Consider the following 24678-nt stretch of genomic DNA (forward strand, 5'->3'; position numbering starts at 1 on the left):
AAGGGAGGACACGTCCAAATAGCTGGGCGCCACAGCAGGCTAGCCGCAATCCGTTTGATTCCATTGCGTGCTAACAAAGACAATGAGCCATTGCCAATTGAGCTTGAAATTTTGACAGCCCAGTACGGGCACTGTCTACATGTGAAAGTACTCCGAGAAGAACCTGTAAGCAAAAATCCACCACCTAAAATAGAGAGAGATTGGCGGCACTTTTTTGTGCGAGAAACAGGGAGTCGGTAATTACGGGGGACGGGCTCCGTAATATCACAATTGAATGAGATTTCGAAATCTGCATCCATGTATCCTCAAGGTACTTGTACTTGTTCTCAACAGAGAGGGCGACGAAAACTCAAGACCGCCAGTTCGTGTGCATGTGAAAGCTTCAGCAGCATTTCCCATGTGATTGGCTTACGTAGAAAAGTACACGTACGAGGTACAGAGGACTGCATCTGATATCTCAACAATTGGCTGGAAGATCCCGTCTGAAAGCCCCCTGTCGTTTGCATCGGCAGGCACCGGACCAGGCTGCTGCTTATGTATCTTCAGAAACGAATGGAATCCCAGTCACGAAAAAAGAGGCGAGTAAGAGAAAAAAAAAAATCAGAGGCGTAGGCGTCGCCGGTCCAATCTGCTCGTGCCTTGATTATGCAAGGCCGCATGCGAGATAGTGCCATGCAATGCGACGCTGATGCAACGGTGCAGCGAGCAGGGGCCGTTAGTGGCCCTTCAGGGCTCGCAGCAGCTGTTTAGTGGCCTCTGTGGTGGTCCGACCGCCCACTGTGGGCACTGGGAGCAGCACGATAGGCTTGCGGCGACCCGTATTATAACGCAGTGCAGCTTCCAAGGCATGCAGCTGCTATGGGTCCGATTGAAGCTGTGCAGCCTCGCGACATGGCACGATTGAGCTCCGTCTCGTCGATGGCTTCCAGCGCGTGTCGAGCATCTGCTTCCGGCTGCCGGTTTTGTTTGTATGTATCGATACTGCGCCGTGACCTGGCCACTGCTAACATGCTAACATCCAATGCTAACAATCAAGGGCACTGTGCGCCGCAAGTACTAACAGACATGCCTGCCGTGTTGCTTATCGTATCTGCTTGCAGAGCTGCAAAAGCCCCCACCGCCTCGCCGGCCACATTTAATTTCGCACGATTTCAACACTAGCAACTCTTCGCACCTCAATACTCATACTGTCCTCGACGCCGCTGGTTCTTCCATCCCGGGCTGTGGCGACCCTCGAAGCTTCTTTCGTCGTCATCGTCGTCTTCTTCCATCTCTTGGTCATCGTACTTTGTTCCAACATCCCGTCATCCCTTTCTTATATCCTCCCTCCCCTCCCTCTCGAGCCACGCCGACGACCTCATCAACATCTCTAATTCCTAATCGCGACAATGGGCAGCTACACTTTCAAGTGGTGAGTTTTGCGCTTTCCCAAGGCGAAGCTTTGCGCCGCCAACCCCCCAGTCGAAAAAAATCCGGCACTCGCGCCGCTACGAGGTTTTGCGAGACCACGAGGGCACAAAGGAGCCTCCACCCGGTTGGCGCGAAAAAAAAAAAAAATACGATCCCAGCTGGAATCATATTAGCCTATGGAAGCTGAGCTGACGTTTGGGGGTTTTCCTTCTCTAGGGAGCATCCCGCCGAAGAAGTGTTCGTCACGGGCACCTTTGACAACTGGACGAAGAGCGAGCAGTTGGTCAAGGAGGGTGACGTCTTCCAGAAGACGGTGGCCCTGAAAGATGCATCGCAGAAAATATACTTCAAGGTAGGTCGAGAGCTTGCTGTCGTGCTGCGGCTGCCCACCATCCGCTGCTTCTGCCGTTGCGTTTTTGATGCTTTGCTATATGCTGTCCTTTCCCTTCTCTCCCTTTCGCATATGCCATTGGCCATGGCCTTGTTGAATACCAGCCTCAATGCGCCGTCCAGCCCATCGCTCGATATGATCTACCTGGGGTTAGTGCCCCTTCCCATGTCTTGTCATGATCATCATACAGCACAGCAGTAAAGGCCCGCCCATTAAAGCTGCATCGCTTCGTCCACTCTCACAATCCCACGAGATGCAATTCCATCTTTAGCACGAACCATTCGAGGCGGATCAGCGTGGCAGAGCTCGGCTGAGTCAGATTGCATCCGTCAATGGCCGGCGATGGAATCTCGTCGGTCGCAGGACTGGCTCAGCGTTGGCTGGCTTCACACAGGTCGCTGAAACCCCCCACGGCGCTTCCTGCTATCGTCTGCGCCGGGGGCTGTGACGCAACCCAACGCGACGCAAAGCCCGCGGGGTTGGAATGTTGGTGCTGATAGCAAGCGCTGGTCATCCGACTCGCCATCCTTTTCCCCCTTCGAGGCCTCTAGCGCACCCCGAGTGTGGTGTAGCGGTGAGAACGAGGGAGCTTGCGCCACAACCGCAAGAGATTGGTGATCTATCCAAGTTTGGTTTTCCGTCCCTGTTGGCGCTGTCAAAGTCCGCTGCTGTCAAGGGGCGCCTTAATCTACTTATTTCGACCTACCTAATCCAACTCAACCATGATTCCCGCTAGGCCACCACTTAATTGGGGGATTCGGCCATAAACCCTTGTCGCCGTGCCAAAGCGGCCCCCGCACCGGCCTGGCCAACCCCCTTCCAAGGCCGTTGTCGTGCATATATCACGTCACACGCACCTGGATAGTGGATTCAGCCTGTTTCGCACTGCATCATAGTACATATATTTCGATCCTCTCCAGCGAGGGGTCTTTGCTTTCTTCTTTGACAATTTGTTTGCTGACGCTTTTCTTTTTTTCGCATCATCTAGTACGTCGTCGACGGAAACTGGACGGTAAACGAGTCTTCTCCCAAGGAGGCCGATCACGAAGGCAACGTCAACAACTTTATTACTCCTGAGGACATTCTCAAGTCCGACCCCGCAGCTGCCTTCATCAGCACCGTTACTCCCCAGTCCACTACCGCTAAAATGGCGAGTGAGCAACCCGTTGAGAAGCCCGAGGGTATCGCTACCCCTTCTGACGTTCCCGGCGGCTTCCCGGCGACCCCCCAAACCGAGTTGGACAAGACGGTCAGCGTCAATCCTCTGCCCGCTGCCGCTGGTGCCATCAACCCCATCCAGCTCGCGCCTGGCGAGGAGGTTCCCAATGTTGGCATTGAGAGCACCAATGAGCACGTCAAGCTCGACAAGGAGTCTTATGAGAAGAGCGACGCCCTTCCCGGCGTCGTCGCCGCCGACCTGCCTCCTGTCACCAGCAATCTGATTCCCGAATCCAGCCTTCCCGTGACTGCTGCCTCCGAGGACGTCCACATCAACACCGTTGGTGCTGGCGCCACTACCGTTGGCCTGGCTGCTCAAGTTCCCCTTGAGGCCAAGGTTCCCGAAGTCGTCAAGGAGAGCCAGGAGAAGGCCAACGCCGAGCCTGAAGCCGCCGCCGTCCCCGCAGAAGTCGAGGCCAAGGCCAAGGTTGAGGAGGAGCTCAAGGAGAAGGTCACTGAAGCTCCCGTCACCTCCGAGGACAAGCCTGTCCTCGACACCGGTGCCATTGCTGCTGCCGCTGCCACAACCGGCGCTGCTGTTGTGGCTGCTGTCGTTGCCGCCAAGGACAGCCTTGTCGAGACCGCCGCACCCGTCGCCAACGACACTGTTGCTGCTGCTGTTGATGCCGCCAACAAGAACCTCCCCGACTCCGTCAAGGAGCAGCTGCCTGAGCCCGTGAAGGAGACACTGGCGCAGCACGAGACTGCCGCCAAGGAGGAGACACGAGAGGAGGTATCTCCCGAAGTCCCCGCCGAGGTCAAGGAGTCCATCACCGAGGCCGGCAAGAGCCCCGAAGCTGCCGCCAACACTGTCGCCGTCGAGGAGAAGAAGGAGGTCGAGGCCGAGCTGCTGAAAGAAGTCAAGCCCGTCGCGGCTGTCGATGAGCCCAAGGTTGAGGAGACCAAAACCCCGGTTGAGGTGCCCGTCACCTCTGCTACCATTACCGATGTGGCAGCCATTGACAGCCCAGTGACCGAGGTCAGCAATGTCCAGGTGACCAAGACTGAGGTCCCTGTCGAGGAGCTCACCAAGGACGCCCCCGCAACCGAGGCGCCCAAGGCTGTTGAGGAGCCAAAGGTCGAGGAGCCCAAGACTGAGGTGGCTGCCCCGGCTCCCATTGACACAACAGTTGCCTCGGAAGCCCCCAAGGCCGACACCACCGTCGATACCCCCGTCACCGAGACTGACAAGACGGAGGTGCCTCCGGTCGACGCGGCTACTGAAGAGCCCGCCAAGGCCGATGCTGCCAACGGCACCAACGGCGCCCATAGCGATAAGACGTCTGAGAAGAAAAAGAATCGTATCAGCGCCTTCTTCAGCCGGTTCAGCAGGCACAAGTCCTCGGACAAGAACTAGGAGTCATAGTGGTGACAGGACAGAGCATCATCAATGTTGAGATGCCTGGTTTACGTTTTACAGTGTCGGTTTTCTTGGGCTGCTGGAGTGGCTTTGTTTATATGTCTATGATTCCCCACTTTGGCAGAGAAGTGTGACTTGGGTCGAATAACGTCGGATACCTGGATCACCATTTCATATACCTAAATTCATTCCGTTTTTATTTTCTTTGCAGCCTTGTTCGTTCTCTCTTCCCCTTTAGTCTTGTCATGTGCTATTTGGCTTCTTCAATTGGTGCCTGCTTATGCGTTCTAAGAGAGAGGACGAGCCTGGGGAGTTTCCTAATTTGTTTTATTTCCTATGTAGCATGGAACGGCACCCCCTCCCATGTAAATACATTTTTGCCTAATTAATGTCTATCATTTTACTTTATATTCGACTACTCTTTCGCTCCGATATGTGCAGGAATTAAATTCTGTAAAACCTGGAATCCAATGAAGAAGACTGCCAGCCAGTCCAGACCTTGTCGATTCCTTCTGCGGGGATGGCTGGGTGCTTACGACGAGCTCGTACTCGTACTGTGACTCATTTGCCGGGATATCTGCCCATATCTATGCAGGATTACAGGTTACAGGCAGTGTCTGATGCCAATGCGCAACCTGACGGCATGGATACCTACTAGGTATTTACCGCATTCGGCGCAAAGCAATAAGTCTCAATTTACACCACATCTCACAAGCCTTCCTCGTAGTAATACCTGTATTGATGTAATGCATGTGAGACACTGATAAGGACGAGAGCAGCGCCAAACAGTCACATGCTGAATCACGTGCTACAGTCCCAGCTATCTCCGATCAAAGAGCGTCCATGATTCCCGTGCCATTTGCCCCGCCGCTGACTCGCCCATTTTACGTGCTGCCAGCATCCCGAACCTAGACTCTGCTACTCTGCCTACTCTATCCTCCAGTGCCGGGGCCAACCGGGTCCCTTTTGGAGCTCCATCCGTCATCCTCTTTCTTCCTCTCTTTGCATCATTCATTGCTTTTGTTTCTCCTCATTGTCTAGCATCTCTTCCAAACGCCCGTCCTAATTATCCATCATCCCGCGATAGTCTTGACGGCAACACGGGCTGCGACTTCACTGCAGTTCGTGGGCATGCTGGACTTGACGCCACCCGCTTCCGACGACGTGGGCGGCTGAGCAGCCAATCTGCAAACCGTCAGTCCTGGCTACTTCCATCAGCACCTTGGCCGTCGCATCATGAACCCTTCGAACCCGAGCGCGGGCAAGTCCCTTCAGATCCAGTCGAGCTATCCTGTGCCCGTCCAGCCGGCACCGGCACCACCGAGCTTCGAAGCCTCTCGTCGTGCGAATCCAACAGTCGGAGCCTCGTCGCCGCAGCCCACGCCCCGAAAGGGACAGAGCTCTCGGAGACAGCACCGGACGCAGCGTCGGCCCAGCATGGGACACAGGCCCGTTGATGAGTATGACGCCATGGCCGAGATCAGGGCGCTCAGAAACCCGACGAGTCGGCGCGGACAGACTTCGATCACGCATCTGCTGAATTACTCAGCGCCACTGCACCACCAAGACCTTGGTCACCACCACCACTCCAACCCCAGGTCGTACCGGCGGAATCCAACCTGGGGCCCGGGCTCGGGATACCATGCGGTCGATAAATCTAGATACGTTCACGCCAACTATCGCTTCGTCGTCTCCCCCGAGGGAGACTACTCCAAGCATGCCGCAGACGCCGACCTCTTCTTGGACTGGTCCAATGTCCTGCAGGTCATTGCTTCATCGGAATCACAGGCGTCGTCGTGTCCCATCTGCTTATCGGAGCCCGTTGCCCCCCGAATGGCAAAGTGCGGACACATCTTTTGTCTTACATGCTTGCTTCGCTTCATGAACTCGATACTGAGCGAGGATGAGGCGAAGCCGGGCAAGGCCGCCAAATGGAGGAAGTGCCCCATTTGCGAAGATAGCATCTATCTTCCCGAGGTGCGGCCAGTGCGGTTCTACGCCGGTCAAGAGAGCCCGCTCCCCCGAGTTGGGGATGACGTTGTCCTAAGGCTGATGGCGAGAAACGCAAACTCTACTCTTGCGCTACCACGTGCAAGCGGAGCTGAAGTTCTCAATTCAGAGGATGGCATTCCCTGGCACTTCGCCGCCAATGTTCTAGATTACGCCCGGGTCATGAAGGGAACGGGACAGTACATGGCCGCCCAATATGACGAAGAAATTGAGATAATGCTACAGCAGGCCATGGAAGATGAAGCCTTGTTTGGACAGGATGGCGAGTGGACTCAAAAGGCTGTCAAGGCTGTCAACGCCGCCAAAGAGAAGGTCGTTACCCTTGGTGGTGCCGATGAAGCAAGTGCAAGCTCACTGCCTGGCTCGGCGAAGCAATCGTCCGAACCCGACTTTTACTTTTATAGCGCTCTACCTCACTTGTATCTTTCGCCTTTAGACATCCGGATTCTGAAAACCAAATACGGCTCCTTCTCGGCTTTTCCCTCCACGCTGCTACCAAGAGTCGAGCACATTTCCACGGGCCATGTCGTTGATGACGCATTACGGAAACGGGCAAAATACCTAGGTCATCTTCCTTATGGCTGTGTCATTAGCTTTCTAGAGTGTGACTGGACAGACATCGTCCCTGCTGAGACGCTCGAGTCGTTTGCTTCAGACATTGAGCGGAGACGCAATCGCAATCGCGAAAAGGCTGCCCAGGAAGAGCGGGAACGCCTTCAATCCGAGAGGATCGAGGCGGCTGCTCTCCGAAACCTCACCGGATCTCGACGGCCTCACTCTCCTCCCATTGAAGATGATTCGCCTCCCATGGACATGTCGGAATTTCAGCCCTTGGCGGCGCCGTCTGGCACAACACCCCCCGACCCAAGGCTGGGATTCTCCACCTTGGCTTCCATGTCGACAAGTCCCTCAACTCAGAAGACGGTCTGGGGCACTCGCGCCATCTCTACAACTCCTGGGATGGAAGACGTCCCTGTGCCCACCAATGTTGATGATGGATGGCTCAAGGATGAGGATCTCTTTCTCAGCCCCAGTGAGCTCGCCAGGCAAATGGAGGCACTGAACACCATTGAGAAAGAAGAGAATGGACAGAGCAGCAGTGCTCGCGGTGGCAGTGGCGGTGGTGGAGGCGGCGGCGGCGGTAAGAAGAAGAAGAAGCAGAAGATTACCCTTATGAGCACTGGCGGGCGGCGTGGCATCTAACGAAGAGATTCGAGAAAGTCGCAAATGCCAACATAGATGATTGTGTGTCTTTTCATGGCGTTTACATATGTTTCATCCGGGATGGAGTCTTTTTTTGGGTTGAGGAGGAAGTGTTGTAATCATATCAGACATATAAATATATAACCAACTAAGCGACCAGCGACCCTGCGATGAAGGCAGCGAGATGGAATCGCTGGTATAAGAGAATTGCAAGGCTCTTCTCTTCCTGCTTAGGCTGCGTAGCATGACACAAGCGATTTTTACAATCATATACCGATCACGTAACAAAACTACCATTACTTTGTAATCGCTTTCCAAGTCCAATTCATGAAGCCTCCAGATTTCGTTGAAGGTGAAAGCGATGCATTCGAATCCTTATCGCGATAAGACGTCAGGTCACATCGTTAGCAGCGGAATTACAGCGACTCAAGCACTGTAGCGCAACGCTGGCGGGGCGAGTCTTTTGCCTGTGGGGTGATTGCCTAGTTCGCTTTTATCAGAACTGCAATCGATAGCCTAAAATTTTTTCCACTGCCAGCCGCGTTATCGCTCTAGCTTCTACGATCCAGAGCAACCAAAGAAAAAAAAAACCAATTCCGGGAAGAAAATATCCCTTATTCGCGGAAAAAAGAGCATGGCGGCCAACACATCGCCATCTCTGACAAACTCGTCTCACACAATGACGGCCCTGCCGCTCGTCTCGGTGCCGCCGACGGGCCTCAATGGCGAGAACAACAAGGTGCTGCTGGCTTTGCTAGAGAGCCTGCGGCCTGACAAGAGGCACGTCTTTTTGCAGCCGAGCGACGCCCTGCCGACGGGATCTCTCAATGTGGTCAAAGAGACGCTGGAAGGATTCGCGGCCGAGGTTGGCGAGGAGCAGGAGGTCAGGCTGAAGGAGAGCCGGAAGAGGAAGAGGGAGGGGAGGGGGGAGATTGATGTGCTGAAGCTGAGGAGGGTGTATGTGGATGGCTTCGAGACGGAGCAGGTGTGGCAGCAGGCGAGGAGGATAATTGGTAGCGTGTTGAAGTTTTCTGATGGATTGCTGGATGAATTGGAGGAAGAGGGTGAGGTGGTTGCGGCTGACCAGGTTGACGGCCAGGATGACGAAGAGGAAGAGGAGGAAGAGGAAGAGGTCGAAGATGATGAAGACATTGAAGGAGAAGAAGACGAAGAAGAAGAGCTTGATGTGGAATTGGACGAGGACCAATTGGAGGATGGTCTGGAAGACGAAGACGACGAGGATCTTGATGAACTGAAAGACGGTCTCGAAGATGAACTGAATGAGGACGAGGACGAAGAAGACGAAGATGAGCAAGACATCGAAGAGTACGTCGAGGATCCCGATGGCCTCAACGACGGCTTCTTCAACCTCGAAGAGTTCAACCGACAATCGCAGTACTTTGAAGAACAAGACGCAAGGGGTGACCCCAACACCGACCGAGCCAGCGATGACGAAGACATAGATTGGGATGCAGACCCAATGTCAGAGCCCAAGGCTGGCTCTAAAAAGGCATCCAACCGCAAATCACAAGACGATGACGAAGACCAGCTACAAGACGAGGATGATGAGGAAAGCGACGAAGAGGATGGCCCAACATTCGGCGACATGGCTCTTGACGCACCGGAAGGCGAGAGCGACGATGAAGCCCTCAATGATGAGGCCGCAGATGACGAAGGCATGGATTTCAACGCAAACGAGGTCTACTTTAAGGACTTTTTTGCACCACCGCCCCGGAAGAGCAAAGGCGGCAAGCCGAAGAAGAGCGTTCACTTCCAGCCAGAGAAGCCTACCGAGGAGGACGTCGACAGAGCTATGGCCGACGTACGCCGAGATCTCTTTGACGATGAGTCGGACAATGATGACTCTGAAGATGCTCTGTCCGATGTCTCAGCCGGCGACCCCAAGTCGCGCCGATCAGCTCACGAGCGAAGACAGGCCAAGCTGGCCGAGGAGATCCGCAAGCTGGAAGCCGCCTCCGTTGCCAAGCGCGAGTGGACTCTCTCTGGAGAGGCTGCTGCTGTCGATCGACCCGTCAACTCTCTCCTGGAGGAGGACCTCGACTTTGAGCACGTCGGCAAGCCCGTCCCCGTCATCACCCCGGAGGTGACGGAGGGCATCGAGGACATGATCAAGCGGCGAATTCTCGCTCAGCAGTTCGACGAGGTTCTGCGCCGGAGACCAGACGCCGAGGCCGTGCCCAGTGGAACGCGCCGCGGCATAATTGAGGTCGACGACAGCAAGTCCAGCAAGGGCCTCGCTGAGGTGTACGAGGAGGAGCACGTCAAGAACGCCAACCCGGACACGTACGTCAGCCAGTCGGACGAGAAGCTGCAGCGAGAGGAGAAGGAGATTGAGGCCATGTGGAAGGACGTCTCGTCCCGCCTCGACGCCCTCAGCAGCTGGAACTACAGGCCCAAGCCCAGCGCGGCCACCGTCTCCGTCGTGTCGGACGTCGCCGCCGTCGCTATGGAAGACGCCCAGCCCACCACGGCGTCCGCCATCTCCGGCGAAGCCAGCCGCCTCGCGCCCCAGGAGGTGTACAAGGCCGGCGCCGACAACGCCGCCCAGGGCGAGGTCGTCACCAGCGGCGGCATGCCCCTCGCACGACAGGAGCTTTCGCGCGAAGACAAGGTTCGTCGTCGTCGTCGTGAGAAGGAGCGCATGCGCAAGGCTGGCGGTGCGGACGCTGCGGGCGCGGGTACGAAGACGAATGGCGCTGGCGGTGCGAAGAAGACGCTCTCGGCCAAGGTGAAGATGCAGCGCGAGACGATTGCCGAGCTGAAGAAGGGAGGCGTCAAGGTGATTAACCGCAAGGGCGAGATTACCGACGTCGAGGGCAAGAAGACCAAGGTGGCGGCCAAGATTGTATCGGGAGGAAGCTATAAGCTATAAGCTGTTAGTTGCAAGCTATGGGGTTATTTATATAAAAGGCTGATAACGGAAGGATGGGAGAGGGGGGATTTTGAACACTGTATATATAGATGTTGAGAAAGGAGAAGGGGGGGTTTAGTTTGATTCAGCATTTTGGTTTCTTGTGTGGCCGGCTGTAATGAATGGATTTGTTTGACGTTTCTTTTACATAAAAGTCCATCAAGACAAAGCAGAGAGTATTGGGGTGGAACAGGTAGAAAAGGGGAATTGCATTTATACAGGGCGCGAGAGTTTTATTCTTTCTCCAATCATGCATTTATGCGCTTCTTTGACAGACCAAAAGGGGGGAGGCATCAATTGCTCATTGGTATTCCAATCTCATACAGAATTAATTCGTCATGTAGCAAAATCGCAGGCATCGCACCCATCCATCCATCCCATCTCCCTCATAACCCCTCCCCAACGCAAGAACCACAAAGGATATGGGGTTTTCATATCAAGCTCGATTCATCTTCTCCCCCCTTTCCCATCCCTCCTAAGACGCCCTAAACTCCCCGACTAAAAACGCAGCGTTCATTCCCAGAATCTCCTCTCGTCGAAAAAAATTCAAACCGGGCAGAATCAAGTAAAAGTAGGGTGTGTGAGTAGCAAGCAGGCTCATTTATCAGCTTCGGCGGTCTGCTCCTCCTCATCCACCTTGGTCCTCTTCATTTCAAGCTCGGAAGACTCCTCGTCGGCCTTGCGCTTAGTATTACCGCTGCCGTTGACGGCATCATCGTCCTTGGCCTTCTTCTTGCGAACAAGACTCGTCAGGTCCACGGCGTTCTTACTGGCCTCTTCGACGCGAGCCTGTACCTCAGCGGCGGATTGACCAAACGCCGCGCCGAGGATGCCGCCCAGAGGGTTGGCTCCGTCACCCAGCAGATCATTCGCACTGAGAGGATCCTTCTTCAGGTCGACGAGCTGTGGCTTGTTAGTAAATACGAAGAAAGGAAGAAAATATGCTGTGATACTAGCGGGGTGGGATTAAAAGGGGTTTTGGGACCAGAACCAACATACCCTTTGCTCCAATTCAGCAATAACTTCCTTCATCTCTTCAACAGCCTTGCGAGACAATTCATTGTCCTCTGGGGACGCTGAGCTAGCAATCTCGACTTCGATGGCCTGCATCTTAAGCTTAAAACTCTTGATAGCAAGCTCCATCTCGGCAACAGCCTCGTCGCGCAGGCCCTGATCAATCTCCTCGCGCTTGGTGTTCTTGCCCTCATCATCGGCAACCGTGAGAGAGGCAAACTCTAGCGCCAGGGAAAGCTTGTAGTGTGCCTCGGCAATGATTTCGGATTCTTCAGGATAGAGCTCTACCTTGTAGTTGAGAGATGTACGGCCGTCTTCGATCGCATTAGGATACCTATGCTCACAAAGTCGGTCCAGTTAGCTGCGTCTCGCTCCTTCTCGAGAATGAAAGACAGAGAACTGAGATTATGGCGTACCGTTCGTTCTCGAGAGAGATTTCAGCAAGACAGTCGTGGGTCTCTGCAAGACGCTCTTTGATGTGTCTGACGGCCGAGGAGTCTTCCTTGGCGACTTCTTTGCCCTTGCCTTTGCTCTCGTCTTCGCCCTGCGCTTCCTCCTCTCTCAGCTGATCCAGCTGCTTCTGGTAGCAAACGCGCGCGAGTTCGAGAATCTCAAAGGCAGTGGCAAGATCGTCGTCTTCCTCTTCGTCTTGGTCTCCTTCTTCCTGGCCCTATTTGTTTTGCACGATGGGTAATTAGACAGCGAACACAACCCGGTCACAACCCGGTCAAGCTGGCATATTACCCACCTCGTCTTCGTCAGACTCGTCAAAGTTCTCATCGCCCGTAAATTGGAAGAAGAGCTTCTTTCCTTCTGGAACGTCGTCCTTCTCCTCGTTCTTCTTGTCTTTTCCTTGTTCGGCCCCGCCTTCCTGAGCTCCCTCTCCCTCGTCTGCTTTGGTAGCTTTCTTAGAGGACGCACCGCTGCCTGACTTTGTCTTTTTCTCCGCGGGAGCGGGAGCAGAGCCACCGAGGACGTCACTCTTGCTCTGGCCGACCTTGAACAAGCTACGGCCGTAGTGGAAGAGGATCTCAGCGTTCTCCGGCGCCAGCTCGCCATTGATTTCCGCTTGGAGGATGCTCGCTCTCGAGAAGATGTCGGCGGCTGCTTCGTACTTCTTGTGGGCATAGAGCGCGGTACCCTTGGCGCTCAGGTCGGCGAGGGTAACCTTTTTTGACTTGATGTCATCGTCGTCCTCAAGCTCTAGGTCGGCTTGAGCCACAGTTGGGGTTTCTGTCCCTGTCTCTGCCTTTACTTCTTCAGTAGTAGAGGCCTTGATTGTCTCGTCGGTAGTCGTCTCCTCGGCAGGCGCAGCCTCCTCGACTGGTCGCGTCTCGGCAATTGGTTCTGTCATTGCGAAGAGCTAAGAGCTAAGAGCTGCAGACACACGCGACAGAGGATGAGCGTCTGCTGGTAAGTGGTGGGATAAGGTGCAAACAGAGCAGATTCGGGCTGTTTTGGTCCAATTGCAGTTGGAGAAGCTCACCAGAGATGAATTGATGATGCCAGGCTTGTTGAATGGAATAAAAATGCAGAGGCAAAAGGGAGCTGCTGTGAGTGAGCACAAACAGCTGATCTCTGGTGACCTTTTGGAAGGTTTGCTGCAGTCGTGACGTGCGTCTCGGAGTGGCGCGTCTGATTGGTCGAGAGTGAGCTTTTGTGGGGCGGCACTTGACACGGTGTGGCTGAGTGGGGCTGGAGAAGAGAGAGCTGGATTAGGTAATCTCTCCAACTGTCCAAGTGATCAACAGCTTACCCTACGACTAATCATCAGATTACAGTTTGGCCATTGGTTGCAGAGAAGACAGAACTATGACGATTAGCCTGATTTTCACTTGTCCTTGGTTGTTCCACGGAATTGATGGATGGGCTTCCAGATGAAACTCGGAAAAAGATGCTTCGCGACTCCGTCTGTCCAATGTGACTTAGTTGCAAGCTAGCAACACGCCGCTGATGAGGTTCACCCAACGGGCTAAAACGGCCCTCGCGGTTCACGGCATCCGTTCGAATGGGCAATTCGGCTTCACGGCCATCGTGAGAGTTCGGGCTCTTGCGCCGTAGTCTTGCGCCACCTAGGCGTTCATTGGAAGAGGGCCGCTCATCATTGCTAGGCAGGTCACCCAACTCGGCCTTGCCCCTTCAAAACAGGAATTCCATTGCCCCCGGATATAAATATGCGTGAGCCCATAATGCCGTCTATGTAAACCTCATCTTGTCCCATCGCTGCTTATTTGTGCTCGAGAATCCTGGCTCTGTATTCCGTAGATCTGTCTGATAACTTGATAACTTGATAACTTATTACCATTGCTATATGCAATTATAGCCCTCCTACCATGTCGGAGCCTACCGAGGTAACCATGGACTGAAATGCACTCGACCATGTGTCGTCAGTCAAGACCCTGAAACTTACCCATGTTACATAGGAATGCTACGGCCAATTGTGCTGGCTCGCCATCCCAGTCATAAACATCGAAAGGGCCAGGGCCTTTTATGCCGAAGTCTTCTCATGGGAAGTCAGCCCCAACGGCGTTCCTCACGGGCGGCCGGGTGTCAAGGAACTCTACTTTTTCAACCGTGGCAAGGCCCTGAATGGTGCCTTTTACGTGATGGAAGATGGATACCACGTCATCAACCACTCGATAGGCTCTCACGATGCCTTTTCCGTTCACCCGAGCTTCAACGTCAAGAATTGTAAGGAAACGCTTGAGCTGGTAACGAAGCTCGGCGGAAAGACGCAGCTGTAAGTTGTCCCGCTTTTCCGTGTAGCCGCGTGGAGAAATATACAGAGTAGAAGGAGATAGATAGGAAACAAGAACTAAGAGCATGGACGGAAATGCAAGCTGACCGTTGTCCAGACACAAGACGGAACTTGGCGAGAACATGGGGCACTATGCTCGGTTCATCGACACTGAGGATAATTTGATCGGGATCTGGTCCAAAATCTGACTCGAGTGGAGTGGCAGATGCTCCTTGGGTTTCCTGTCCCACGAACTAGTGTTTCTGATGCTCTTTTATTCCGCCGAGCAGAGCCAATACTATCTCTCGTTGATGGAAAAATAGGAACACATGTCCTTGAAAGATATTCCAGCTTTTCTTCTGCTTCTCAGCTTGTTCAAAATATGCCCGCAATAGTAAATACTGTTCCTCCACTCTTATCATTTGCCGTGGCGCAATTTATACCTGGTAATCAGCTGTGTATGCTTTCCCCCATCATGCCGGGCCGTTCGAACAGGGGCGGATAAGATGACCGGAAGCGAACTCCATCTCGACTTTGACAGCGGCCGCTCCCATGGCGCCAATTTCTCCAGCACGGAGATTCATCCCACGTTGCATCTAGGAAGAACCATCTTCCACCGGTATATCGAGCTTCATTGAGGACGAGTCGTGATCTCGTAAGCTATGTACTGCTAGTAGTAGTAGTGATTATCGATTCCGGTGCTTGTTTCCGGCAAGCTGCCAAAAACCGTTCAAACATATGACTGTTATCTGTACCATGCAATGTTTGCACATGTCTGCATATGCTTAAACGTCACGGCTCTTGAAATATCTTAAAGTTACATCCATGTCGGTACATGTAGTAGTGGACAGCGGCTCTGCTGACAAAGCGGCCTCTCTCGTGGTGTTTTCGATGTCGACATCAGAGGCTCGTTGCTTATTGGACATTGGTTTTCCCACGATCGGAAATATTTGTGCAATCAGGTGCAAGCGTTTCTTCTTCCCATCCGGTGATTGCTAATTCGTGGAATTTTATTCCCATATTGCTTGTGCTTGTGACGACTACAATGATAACGGACGACGTCCGCATGCTCGCGTGTTATCATCAACACCTTCGCCGGACCGCTTGGCTGCTTCAATACTCGTACTCGTACATACATGCCATACTCGTACTCTAGCAAAACAAAAAACATGAAACGGCGGCATCACTTCTTACGTGCAGATCGTACGGAGCACAAGCGCAGGTAACGTATTTAGCAAGTGGCCGCGGTACTGCCACCTTGGGGTTGATTACCTTCTCAAAGGCCCTCCCCCGTGCATGAATTGTTCCACGATGTTGGGCCCTGTTCTCGGCGATACAACGCATCCCGCGGGGGTCAAGAGCTTTTCGACCCACGGTACTAAATCTTATGCAGGCTCGGGTGGATGACCTAAGGGAGCGAACGTCTCACTCTGTTTGCTTTACTTCTCGGGCGAGTAGCATCCGGAGCTCCGTTTTTACGCTCCCTGGTGGGCGTAAAGTTTCCCCCACAAGATCGGGAGTCGTTTCGGTCTTACTCTTCTTAGTCGGCTGCGGGGGGGAAGTGATTGTTCACAATGAGTAGGCGGTGTTTTGTCCTGAGTCGAAAGCAGCGTCGTCTCCGTGCTCGAAGGATCAACTACTAAGGTAGGTAGGTCCAAATAGCATGAGACCACCAGAAGTCTATCCATTGTTTCCGGGTACTTGTGATCAAGGTAGCAGTACTCGTACGAACAGGAGACAATCTTCTGCGGCCGGCTGACATACCCCCGGTGACTTGGATGACATTTGGCAACTTTCCACGGAAGAGTCAGTGAGATTTCGATGGATATCGGGTGTCAGCGTCTGCTCAACCGTTTTAGCACCCCCGAGCAGATCAGCTAGATACATGTCTATCGCCTAGGCAAGGTACCATCGCGGGCATGAACTCGGCGTATCTGGAATTAGATCTTGTCCCTTTGGTTACAGACAATTGGGGCCACGAATACAACAAGCTGTTGGGTCCTGCTCCTGTACTGACAAATGAAGCGTCAATGCGCGCTAGTAATTGGAAAACTGAGGCGCCTAGGAAGAAAAAAAAAGACCAGCCCCGGCATGTCTTTTTCCGCAGAATATGATAGGAAGGATTACTATTCTCCTGATGGAGCAACGAGCTTTTGCCCGTTGCGTGTTAAGGGGAGAGCCAGAGGCGAAGATTCTCCGCAATAATACGTGTGCTTGCCAGGAGATTCCGTGCGTGGCTAAGAATTCCTCCGTCTTTGCAGAGGTCAAACTGGATTCCCGGACGGGACATAGTTGGGCAGCAACAACAAGTTTTTTTGGCCTTTGCAAACCAACGACAGCATCCGGAAACTAGCTGATATTTGAGAAAAGCTGGAGAGAGTGAGAGAACACGAATAGCTCTCGTATCGTACGAGCTTCCATGGAACTGCCCCGTCAATAGCTCCAGTTCAGCAGGATTAGGATTGAGGATCAAAGTGCATGTAATTACCCCGTACTTGGAGGTACTAATTGCTCAAGCTGCCTTAGCTTAGAGCTCAAGCACCCGCCATCAAAGTACATGTACAGAGCATCAGAGTACATTAGTAGGTACTAACCTTCCTCCGGGATCACCAAAGAGGCAATCTCGGGTACCTTTACTGCATATTCTACCACTACTGCTACCTCTGTACTGTATGGAGATTAAACTGAAAGTCCATGCCGTCTGGTCCAAAGGATCACAGGTCCAGCATCCGTCTTCGGATGGTCTCATTGGGGGGTTAATCTCTCGGTAGCAATGCGGGGCATGGCCCTGTGATTGGCGGAGAATTGTAGCACCCCCAGCATGGCCGGCAAATAGGGAGAATTTGCGCACTGCACAGGCCTGCTCGCAGTGGGCCATGCTAATCGCGACAGCAAGGCTGACTGGCTGCTGAGCAAATACAGGTCAACAGGTCCGACTCCGTAGCGCTACATTAGCACCAGGTTGCACAGATTCCAGCGACCTCCAGCGGCTCCCGCGCCGGGGTTTGCAGCCTCCCCACCAAGCTGGCTGGCGCCGCTGCAGCGGAAAGCCACTGGACTGAACCCCACGCTATACCAGGGCCTGGCCTGCCTGGTACTTCTGTCACTGCCCGTACCCATACCCATACCTGGATATGTACTGTGCTGTGCTTGTTTTTCAACATCAACATAACAAATCGTCTTCCCGATACTTGCGCCGCGTATCCAGCTGTCGCGCATTGGCTGCCCGAATCCCTCGCCATTCCAAAAGCTGCTCTACTGCCTGTCCTTTTTTGCTCCAGGGCCTGCGCATCCCCTCGGAATCGTTGCCAAGCACCGCCAAGGCTTCTGGACACACCTAGCCACCTCATATCTTTTTCGTATTGATCGCATCCTCTCTCACCATCACCAAAAAGACATTTGCCTCCAGCCGAGCTTTGTTTTGGTTTGCTTTGCTATCCCCGACCTGGATCATTCGCCTCCTTTTCACTTCCGTCCACTTGCTGCTGGGGCGCGCAGAAAAGGGAATTTGGCCACTCTAACTGAGAACCTGGTTTGCGGGAATCCAATTTGGGACCGGAGCGAGATCCGCGGCGAGAAAAAAAAAGAGAGAACAAAAAAAGCGAAAACCGCCACGAGGTTCTAGAAGAAGAATATGGTTTGGTCCTGATTTCTGCCTTCACGTTTTATCTCGAGCCACTCACCGCTGGGCCAAGATTCTGCATTTCCCTGGATCGACTAGAATCACACCCATTCCGATACGGCTTGCCGCCACCACGCATCTGCCTTGGCCGCAAATCCCTCCAACGAACGACCGGCGCTTGTGACCTATAGGATCAATATTAACTAAACGCCTCCGCTTCGTGTAAGTCTTTGACCAAGGAGGAGCCGGGGCCTAAGCTGCTTTTCAGGCAAAAAAAGGAAACGAAAGGGGAGCTACTATTGCCATCTATCCGCATACATAACCATTTCTACTGGCCTCATAAGCGCAGCGTGTTGCCGTCTGTTTCACAAACAGTATATCGACTCCCCGTTCATCGCTGGCTTTTGTTGGGGCGTCTTTTACGGTAACCTGGACGACTATTCTCTCCCGATAGTATATTTGTCTTCTGTATCACTGCTTTCGGAAGCTATCCGACTCATCTCCCACTAACCGGCTTACGGGGGAAAAAGAGCGAGAGTGTGCATAGGCCGCAGTCTCTCGATAGTCGTGGCCACCTTGTTGCATTGCGCTTCCTCCCCTCATTACGACCTGCCCTAATCGGGGGTTTCACCAGGGGGGCTTCTCCAGGCACTCGTTTTGTAGCTTGGGATATACCTTTGGCGACAGATCGCTACCCAAACTCTCGGAGTATCCGCCCACGCGAACTTCAGCTCATCGTGCCCGATCACAGCTGGGTGGGAGGTGCATTTCGGCATCGTCAAGGCTGATCAGAATCCTTTCGCCAATCGTCAGGCGCGTCTTGGTCGAACGAAGTGCTGGGGGCATCTATTTTCCGATTCCCACTTGGCATGCAGCGCCGAGTTGGTGGAGGGTGCTACAAAGACACAGAGCCATAATTTCGATACCCACGGCAGCGTCGCTTTTTGCCGAAGCGGCTGCCTGGACAATCCTTCGGTTTCCACCTTGCAGCGAAGTGTGCCGTCCGGATCAAACTAACCCCTAACAAAATCACGATGGCTGCTGTCCAGCAGTTGCTGGCAAGCCCATCGCCCGCGCCAGCGCCAGTATCGTCACAGCGCATCAACGACACCTCAGCCTCTGCCGACATGGAGATTGACAGCACCAGCAATGACCCGGTTATGATTGATAGCGGGCTGATGAAGGGTGCGCCACAAACGGGGGATTCTCGAATAGCTGTTATTGTGTATGGACAGGGACAAGAAAATGTTGTGTCCGTATTCGCCGAGGTACTGGGCAAACCGGTTAAATTGAAGCGATCGTTCAAAGACGTCGACCACGAGGATGAAGGTTTCGTGATTGGCCTTGCTCTGCAGGAGGCCAAGCAGGATGTGGAGGATCGGGACCAGCAACTGCTCGTAGCCATCAATGCTCACTGCGTCAACCTAGGAATGCCTCCGGACCTGCATCTGTCGATCCATTGCGACTATGAGTTTCTCTACACCGAAACCCCCTTTTGCAGACGCGATCTCGCTCGATTCATCTCATTCACACTCGGCCAGACCAGCCCGCACAGCCAATTGATGGCCAAGCCGAGGACGTTTTTCATTTCCACCACGTTTCCCGATGTCCAGGCGGCTCTTCCCAACTTGGACATTCTCACAGTAGGAGCTGATGCGGTTGAGATTCGCGTGGACCTTTTGCGCGAACCCCGGGGCGACGGGACCTTTTCTGATATCCCAAGCCTGAGTTATGTCGGACAGCAGGTCATGCTACTGCGGCAGAGAACCGAGCTTCCCATCATTTTCACCACTAGATGCACCAAAGAGAATGGAAAATTTCCCATGGACAATCCCGATCTATACTATGAATATCTATACCGAGCGGTCCAGTGGGGTGTAGAGTACATCGATGTCGAGCTGTGGCTACCGGAGCACATTCGAAAGAAGCTGTACGAAAAGAGAGGCAACTCTCGCATCATGTCTGCCTTCCACGACTTCTCGGGCACCTTCAAATGGCCGTCCCAATACGCACAGGATGTTTTTGTAAAGTCCAGGCAGTACGCCGACATTGTCAAGATGATTGCAATCATCAACGATCACAACGAAAACTTTGAGCTCGAGTACTTTCGCTCCAAGATACGGGCACAGTATCCAGATGCACCACCGCTGTCGGCTGTCAACATGGGCGAGATTGGTCAGTTTTCGCGAACGCTCAACACGGTCTTCTCGCCCATCACTCACCCTCTTTTGCCCATCATCGCCGCCCCTGGCCAGATGAGCACTGCCGAAATCAACGGCGCCCTGGCATTGTTGGGCCAGCTCCCAAAGAAGTACTTTTACGGCATCAGCAGTGCTGCTGCTCGAAGCATTGCGCCGCGGGCACCCTTTTACGAAAAGTGCTTCAACGAGTTAGGATTGCCGCATCAATTCGCCGTGGTGGAGCGCCAGCACAACAATCCGGCGGGCATTCAATCGTGGTGCAACCAGAGGGACTTTGGAGGAGCCTATCTCGACCCGGGGCTGTCATACCAGACCATTATGAAGCACAACCCGTGGTTTTCGACCCTGAACAACGGCCAGGGCCCAACGCTGTCCGAGGCGGCTCAGGGGATCGGTATCATCGACACAATCGTTGTGAAGCCTTCAGGGTCATCAGGATCAGGATCGACCTCGACACCACCGTCTCAATATAGCGGCACTATGCCACCTGGAGGACAGCCTGGCCTCGCCCCCAACACGTCATTGATCTTCGACAATGCCAGCTGGAGGGGCATCCTGTCCACGCTGACTCGCGATCTAGCCCCCTCTGCTTATTTCGGCCGAACCGCGGTGGTGCTGGCTTTGACGGCCGACGACGCTGCGCCTGTCTTCTTCGCATTAAAGGCGCTCAAAATGTCAAAGATATACACAGTCGGCTTCAGGACACCATCCGGGCTGGCCCGCAATGCCCCTCCGATCGAACAGTTTATCAGCATGGAGAGCCTTCAACGAGCCCGATCCGTGGCGGACAACCGAGCGCCATTTGTCATTATCTCAGCATTGGGCCGAGGCAAGAGCAACATTGTCGGCATGATGCTGCGAGTCTTTGGAGAAGCCGGTCCCCCCGGGTCGTCGAACACGAAGAAGGTCTTTTTGAACCTTGCCGAGGCGGCGTCACAGCAGAAGAACGACCCTATAGTAGTCGCGGAACAAAGCGGATTCACCGCATATGATGCTGCAGACGTTGCGGCCTTTACAACGGTCGAGAGCCTACGGCTGCTGGTCGGACAAAACGTACCATACAGCTTCGTCCGGCTGGCAAGCGGACGAAATTTATTCTGAGAGGCTAATCTATTTTTACTTTGAAAGGATTCAGCTGATATAATAATACCCACTGCAAGAGCTGGCCTAGACCATAATTTTTTTTTTTCGCTTGATCGATGGATGCTGGCAAGGAGGGAGATCTTTTTTTTTTGTCTATCGAGCTTCCTTTTTGCTCTTCGGCGCACCGATTATGGAATACGGCCCGGAATCCTGTTTCGTTTGTTTGCATCTGTGGCGTTGGAAGCGAGGCCAACACAGAGGGCATGCATTTTTTTATGCCCACGGCGCATTGTCGTGGGGGTGACTTTTTTTCCTCTCTCTTTTCTACTTTGTCGGGTTTCTATATATACATGTATATATAGGTATGTATATGAGGAGCTTTATACACGCTGTACATAGGTAGTTCATTGTCATTGGATGGAAGAGCGGTTAGGGCTGAGGGGTTGATTTGATTGGAATAATCACTCGCATGTACTGGAGTACAGAGAAGGGGGGGACGTCGAGATGTATGGCCGGATGAACAATAACATCACCATCAACTATTACTATCACGGAGCTTTGAGTTAACTATGCATTTGCTGGCCATGACGAAAGTGCATCGGACAATCGGCGACCTAGTCTTTCGGCATTTTTACCAATTCCCACTACACCCCTTGCCGTTCGTCCTAAGTGGTAAGCCGAACCGAAAAGTCAGCTTACCTCTACATTACTGTACAGCCGGGCGGCAAGATTTGGCTAGGGGAGGTCAGGATCTGATATGTGAGAAGGGGGGAGGATCCGCATAACGTATGGACAGCAGTACGAGAAGCGTCAATGCTGTGCTAAAATACAAATTCCACGGAAGCGATGACGAAGGAATCCCGATGAGATGATAGCAATTTCCTATTGAGGTTATTCTTCGCGCCCCTTGCCTTGCGATATACTAGTATCTTTCCCGTATACGATATGTGAGCAGCTATCTACGCGGATGCGAGGAAAATCCCCGAGTCATGAGCAACATAAACCACTGGGACAGACGTTCCTCGCTCGTACGAGGAGGAGCATCAGCGCATGCAGATAGCAGCAGCAAACGTGGAACTCGTATTAGAAATTGAACATTCGGCATATACAATTTGACTAACCCGTTAGCTATGTAGCTTCTGTTTTCCCTTAAGTCGCACCGGCGTTATCCGCAGCTATCTTCAGGTTTCCATTAACCTTTTATGCTGCCCCCGGACTCGCTACAGTATTTCCTGGCCTACAAGGGATGGAGGTGCATGCATTTTGCAGACGAGAATTTTCTAGCTGGCAGGGGGCGGGGGGCTGCCGAATCTAGGGGTTTTCGAATCAGGTGCTGCGGTTATCTAGAGGCAACAGGCATGTCGTAGGGACCCTGTTGCTGCTGCTCCGCTGCTACTGACTTTTGCGGTAAATAATAAGGATAAGGCTTTTGCCGCTTCGTCTTTGAGGAGACAAGGGGCAAAGAATCTCGAAGACTGTTTTGCGTGGAGGAATCGGAATCGCCACTACTACAGTATGTCCATAGTGAGATTTTGCACTTGTAGATGTTTTAAGCTCTTCCGAAATGATCTCCCGCGATGGCATAACCTTAACGGGATTATTAATCCATAGTCAAAACAATTGACTTCAATTACAGTCAATACCTTAAAGTATACTCTAGCATTGAGCTCTACAGTATTCGAGGCGAGAGGGGCCCTTTCGCGGCTGTCGCTCCTCGAGATCCTGAGCGAGCCACTAGCTAGCCCATGGCACGATGGGCGAAGGAAGCAGAAGGCGGTATGAGAAGCATTGATGGCCAATTCCGAACTCAGCTCGGAGCGCTCGAAACTGAAACCCGGTCACCAGTGCCAGTTTCTTCGAAAAGAGAGGGGTGGCCCAGCACGCCAAGTATCGCCGAGAAAGGCTCCAAGTGGAGGCGGCGCGCCATCTAAGGCTGGCCCCTTTGTTACAGTACTATTTGGCTGCTCCTCTTCGCAAAATCCACAGGGCAGCTTTTTCCGCACTCTTGATGCTTTCATGCCGCGCCGAGACTTCTTCCTCGATCGATTAGATTGATCTAATTCGCCCGCCGGCTCTTTTTTTCTCTCTTCGAGTGTGTGTGTGTCTGCGTGGCGTCGTCTGACCTCGGCCGCGCGTGGGGGATTCGGCTGAGGTTTGCGGTAACCTCCATCTATTTCTGTCATGTGGCTCACTCTCTCTTCTCTCGACTTGAGTTTGCAGCACGATGGCGCGTGTAAGATTGCAAAGGTACTCGTATACATGCAAAAGCACGACTAGTTCAACCTTCGTGCCTGAGCTAGAAACAACCCCCTGAGAGACAAGACAGAGAGAGAGAGAGAGAATATGGGAACAAGAGGACTCGAAACACACAAGTTCTGAAGTTAGCCCTCTTTGCCGGGAACTTTCCTGGGCTAATAGCTGAGAAAGAGGGCCCCCCGTACTGTATGGGGTATTACAGGACAACAAGATTGCCATGCCGGGTTGCTGGACGCGGCACAAACCCCGGTCTCAACCTCCCCACAAAAGCAGCCCAAACGTGTGAAACGAAAGAACGGGAGTGGCACCAGGGCAGTACTAGGTATTACAGTTAGAGTAGCAGTGGCCACAGGTACAGTAGCATTTTTTTCTTTTCCCCTTTGACGGCTAACGGCGCTGTGTGGCTTTCGCAAGGGGGAGATGCGATGCGTCAAGCAAAAGAGAGAAGAGGGGATTCGTTGGGTGAGAAGTGAGAAGTGAGGCAAAGCCCTTTTGTCTTGTCAGAAAGCGGTGCGACTCAACTCTCACTTACATGAATCACATTCAATTCAATATACAACGCGCGGATTTTAGTGGTCAATGGTCCACGTTTGGGGTGCGGCGGTCGGCTTTTTGGCGGCATATCACCGCCCACCGGCTGTGCCTGTTTCCCCTCGGCAGTTGGGGGCGTCATCACAAAAGGAGACATGACATGCCAGAACAGCACAGCGCAGAGAACCAGTCAGATTGAGAGAGCGAGAGCGAGCAGGAGGAGACAGACCAAACAAAAGAGAGAGAAAGAGAAAAAAAGGCCCAAGGCTTGGGCTGATTTCGCGCCTTGCAGAAACCGGTGGGTTTGCGCGCCTTCGCGGGATTGATTGATTCCCCCCTTGCCCACTGCAGTACGACTCTGTCCTGGGCCGTTCGATTTGAATTGGCGTGGAGAATTAAGGAAGACAGAGTGACATTTTGGACCAAGCCGAAAACAACCAGCAAGACCCCCCCTGGTCCCTGGCTGGCCACTTTTTGAACTTGGACTGACACGGAGACGATGTGGTAAGCAGCCACAGGGATTTTCGGCTGTGTTTCTTGGGGTGATGATGCGAGTGAGCGGTTCGAGACGAATATACCGTTTTTGGAGTTGTATATGTCTTGGTAAGTTGTGCTGTGTTATTACGAGGTATATTTACGCCGTTTGGAATCAATTACTATAGTTTATGCGACTATCACTGTCGCTGGGACAGTAAGGACTAAAGAGATCA

General features: G+C 53.1%; 6 protein-coding genes across 6 annotated transcripts; 5 read left to right on the top strand and 1 right to left on the bottom strand.

Annotated features, from left to right (window-relative positions):
• Positions 1-1388: 1388 nt before the first annotated feature.
• T069G_00859 (glycogen recognition site of AMP-activated protein kinase domain-containing protein) lies at positions 1389-4376 on the top strand (the record flags this gene model as incomplete). The annotated part of the gene is made up of 3 exons (XM_056168069.1): positions 1389-1411; positions 1627-1762; positions 2790-4376. The coding sequence occupies 3 exons, from the start codon at positions 1389-1391 to the stop codon at positions 4374-4376; spliced, it is 1746 nt and encodes a 581-aa protein (XP_056033385.1).
• Positions 4377-5615: 1239 nt separating this feature from the next.
• Positions 5616-7592, top strand: T069G_00860 (zinc finger, c3HC4 type (RING finger) domain-containing protein; the record flags this gene model as incomplete). Its single annotated transcript, XM_056168070.1, has 1 exon — positions 5616-7592. One exon carries the CDS (start codon positions 5616-5618, stop codon positions 7590-7592), a length of 1977 nt encoding a protein of 658 aa, XP_056033386.1.
• A 679-nt stretch (positions 7593-8271) lies between these two features.
• On the top strand, positions 8272-10485 carry T069G_00861 (mpp10 protein domain-containing protein; the record flags this gene model as incomplete). Its single annotated transcript, XM_056168071.1, has 1 exon — positions 8272-10485. One exon carries the CDS (start codon positions 8272-8274, stop codon positions 10483-10485), a length of 2214 nt encoding a protein of 737 aa, XP_056033387.1.
• Positions 10486-11121: 636 nt separating this feature from the next.
• Positions 11122-12892, bottom strand: T069G_00862 (SHNi-TPR domain-containing protein; the record flags this gene model as incomplete). Its single annotated transcript, XM_056168072.1, has 4 exons — positions 11122-11427; positions 11524-11872; positions 11955-12208; positions 12287-12892. The coding sequence occupies 4 exons, from the start codon at positions 12890-12892 to the stop codon at positions 11122-11124; spliced, it is 1515 nt and encodes a 504-aa protein (XP_056033388.1).
• A 979-nt stretch (positions 12893-13871) lies between these two features.
• T069G_00863 (uncharacterized protein) lies at positions 13872-14484 on the top strand (the record flags this gene model as incomplete). The annotated part of the gene is made up of 3 exons (XM_056168073.1): positions 13872-13889; positions 13962-14278; positions 14394-14484. 3 exons carry the CDS (start codon positions 13872-13874, stop codon positions 14482-14484), a joined length of 426 nt encoding a protein of 141 aa, XP_056033389.1.
• Positions 14485-18931: 4447 nt separating this feature from the next.
• T069G_00864 (type I 3-dehydroquinase domain-containing protein) lies at positions 18932-21199 on the top strand (the record flags this gene model as incomplete). The annotated part of the gene is made up of 2 exons (XM_056168074.1): positions 18932-20512; positions 20597-21199. 2 exons carry the CDS (start codon positions 18932-18934, stop codon positions 21197-21199), a joined length of 2184 nt encoding a protein of 727 aa, XP_056033390.1.
• Positions 21200-24678: the final 3479 nt, after the last annotated feature.

Source organism: Trichoderma breve, chromosome 1, assembly GCF_028502605.1.
Source record: "Trichoderma breve strain T069 chromosome 1, whole genome shotgun sequence".
In the NCBI taxonomy this organism is placed as follows: domain Eukaryota; kingdom Fungi; phylum Ascomycota; class Sordariomycetes; order Hypocreales; family Hypocreaceae; genus Trichoderma; species Trichoderma breve.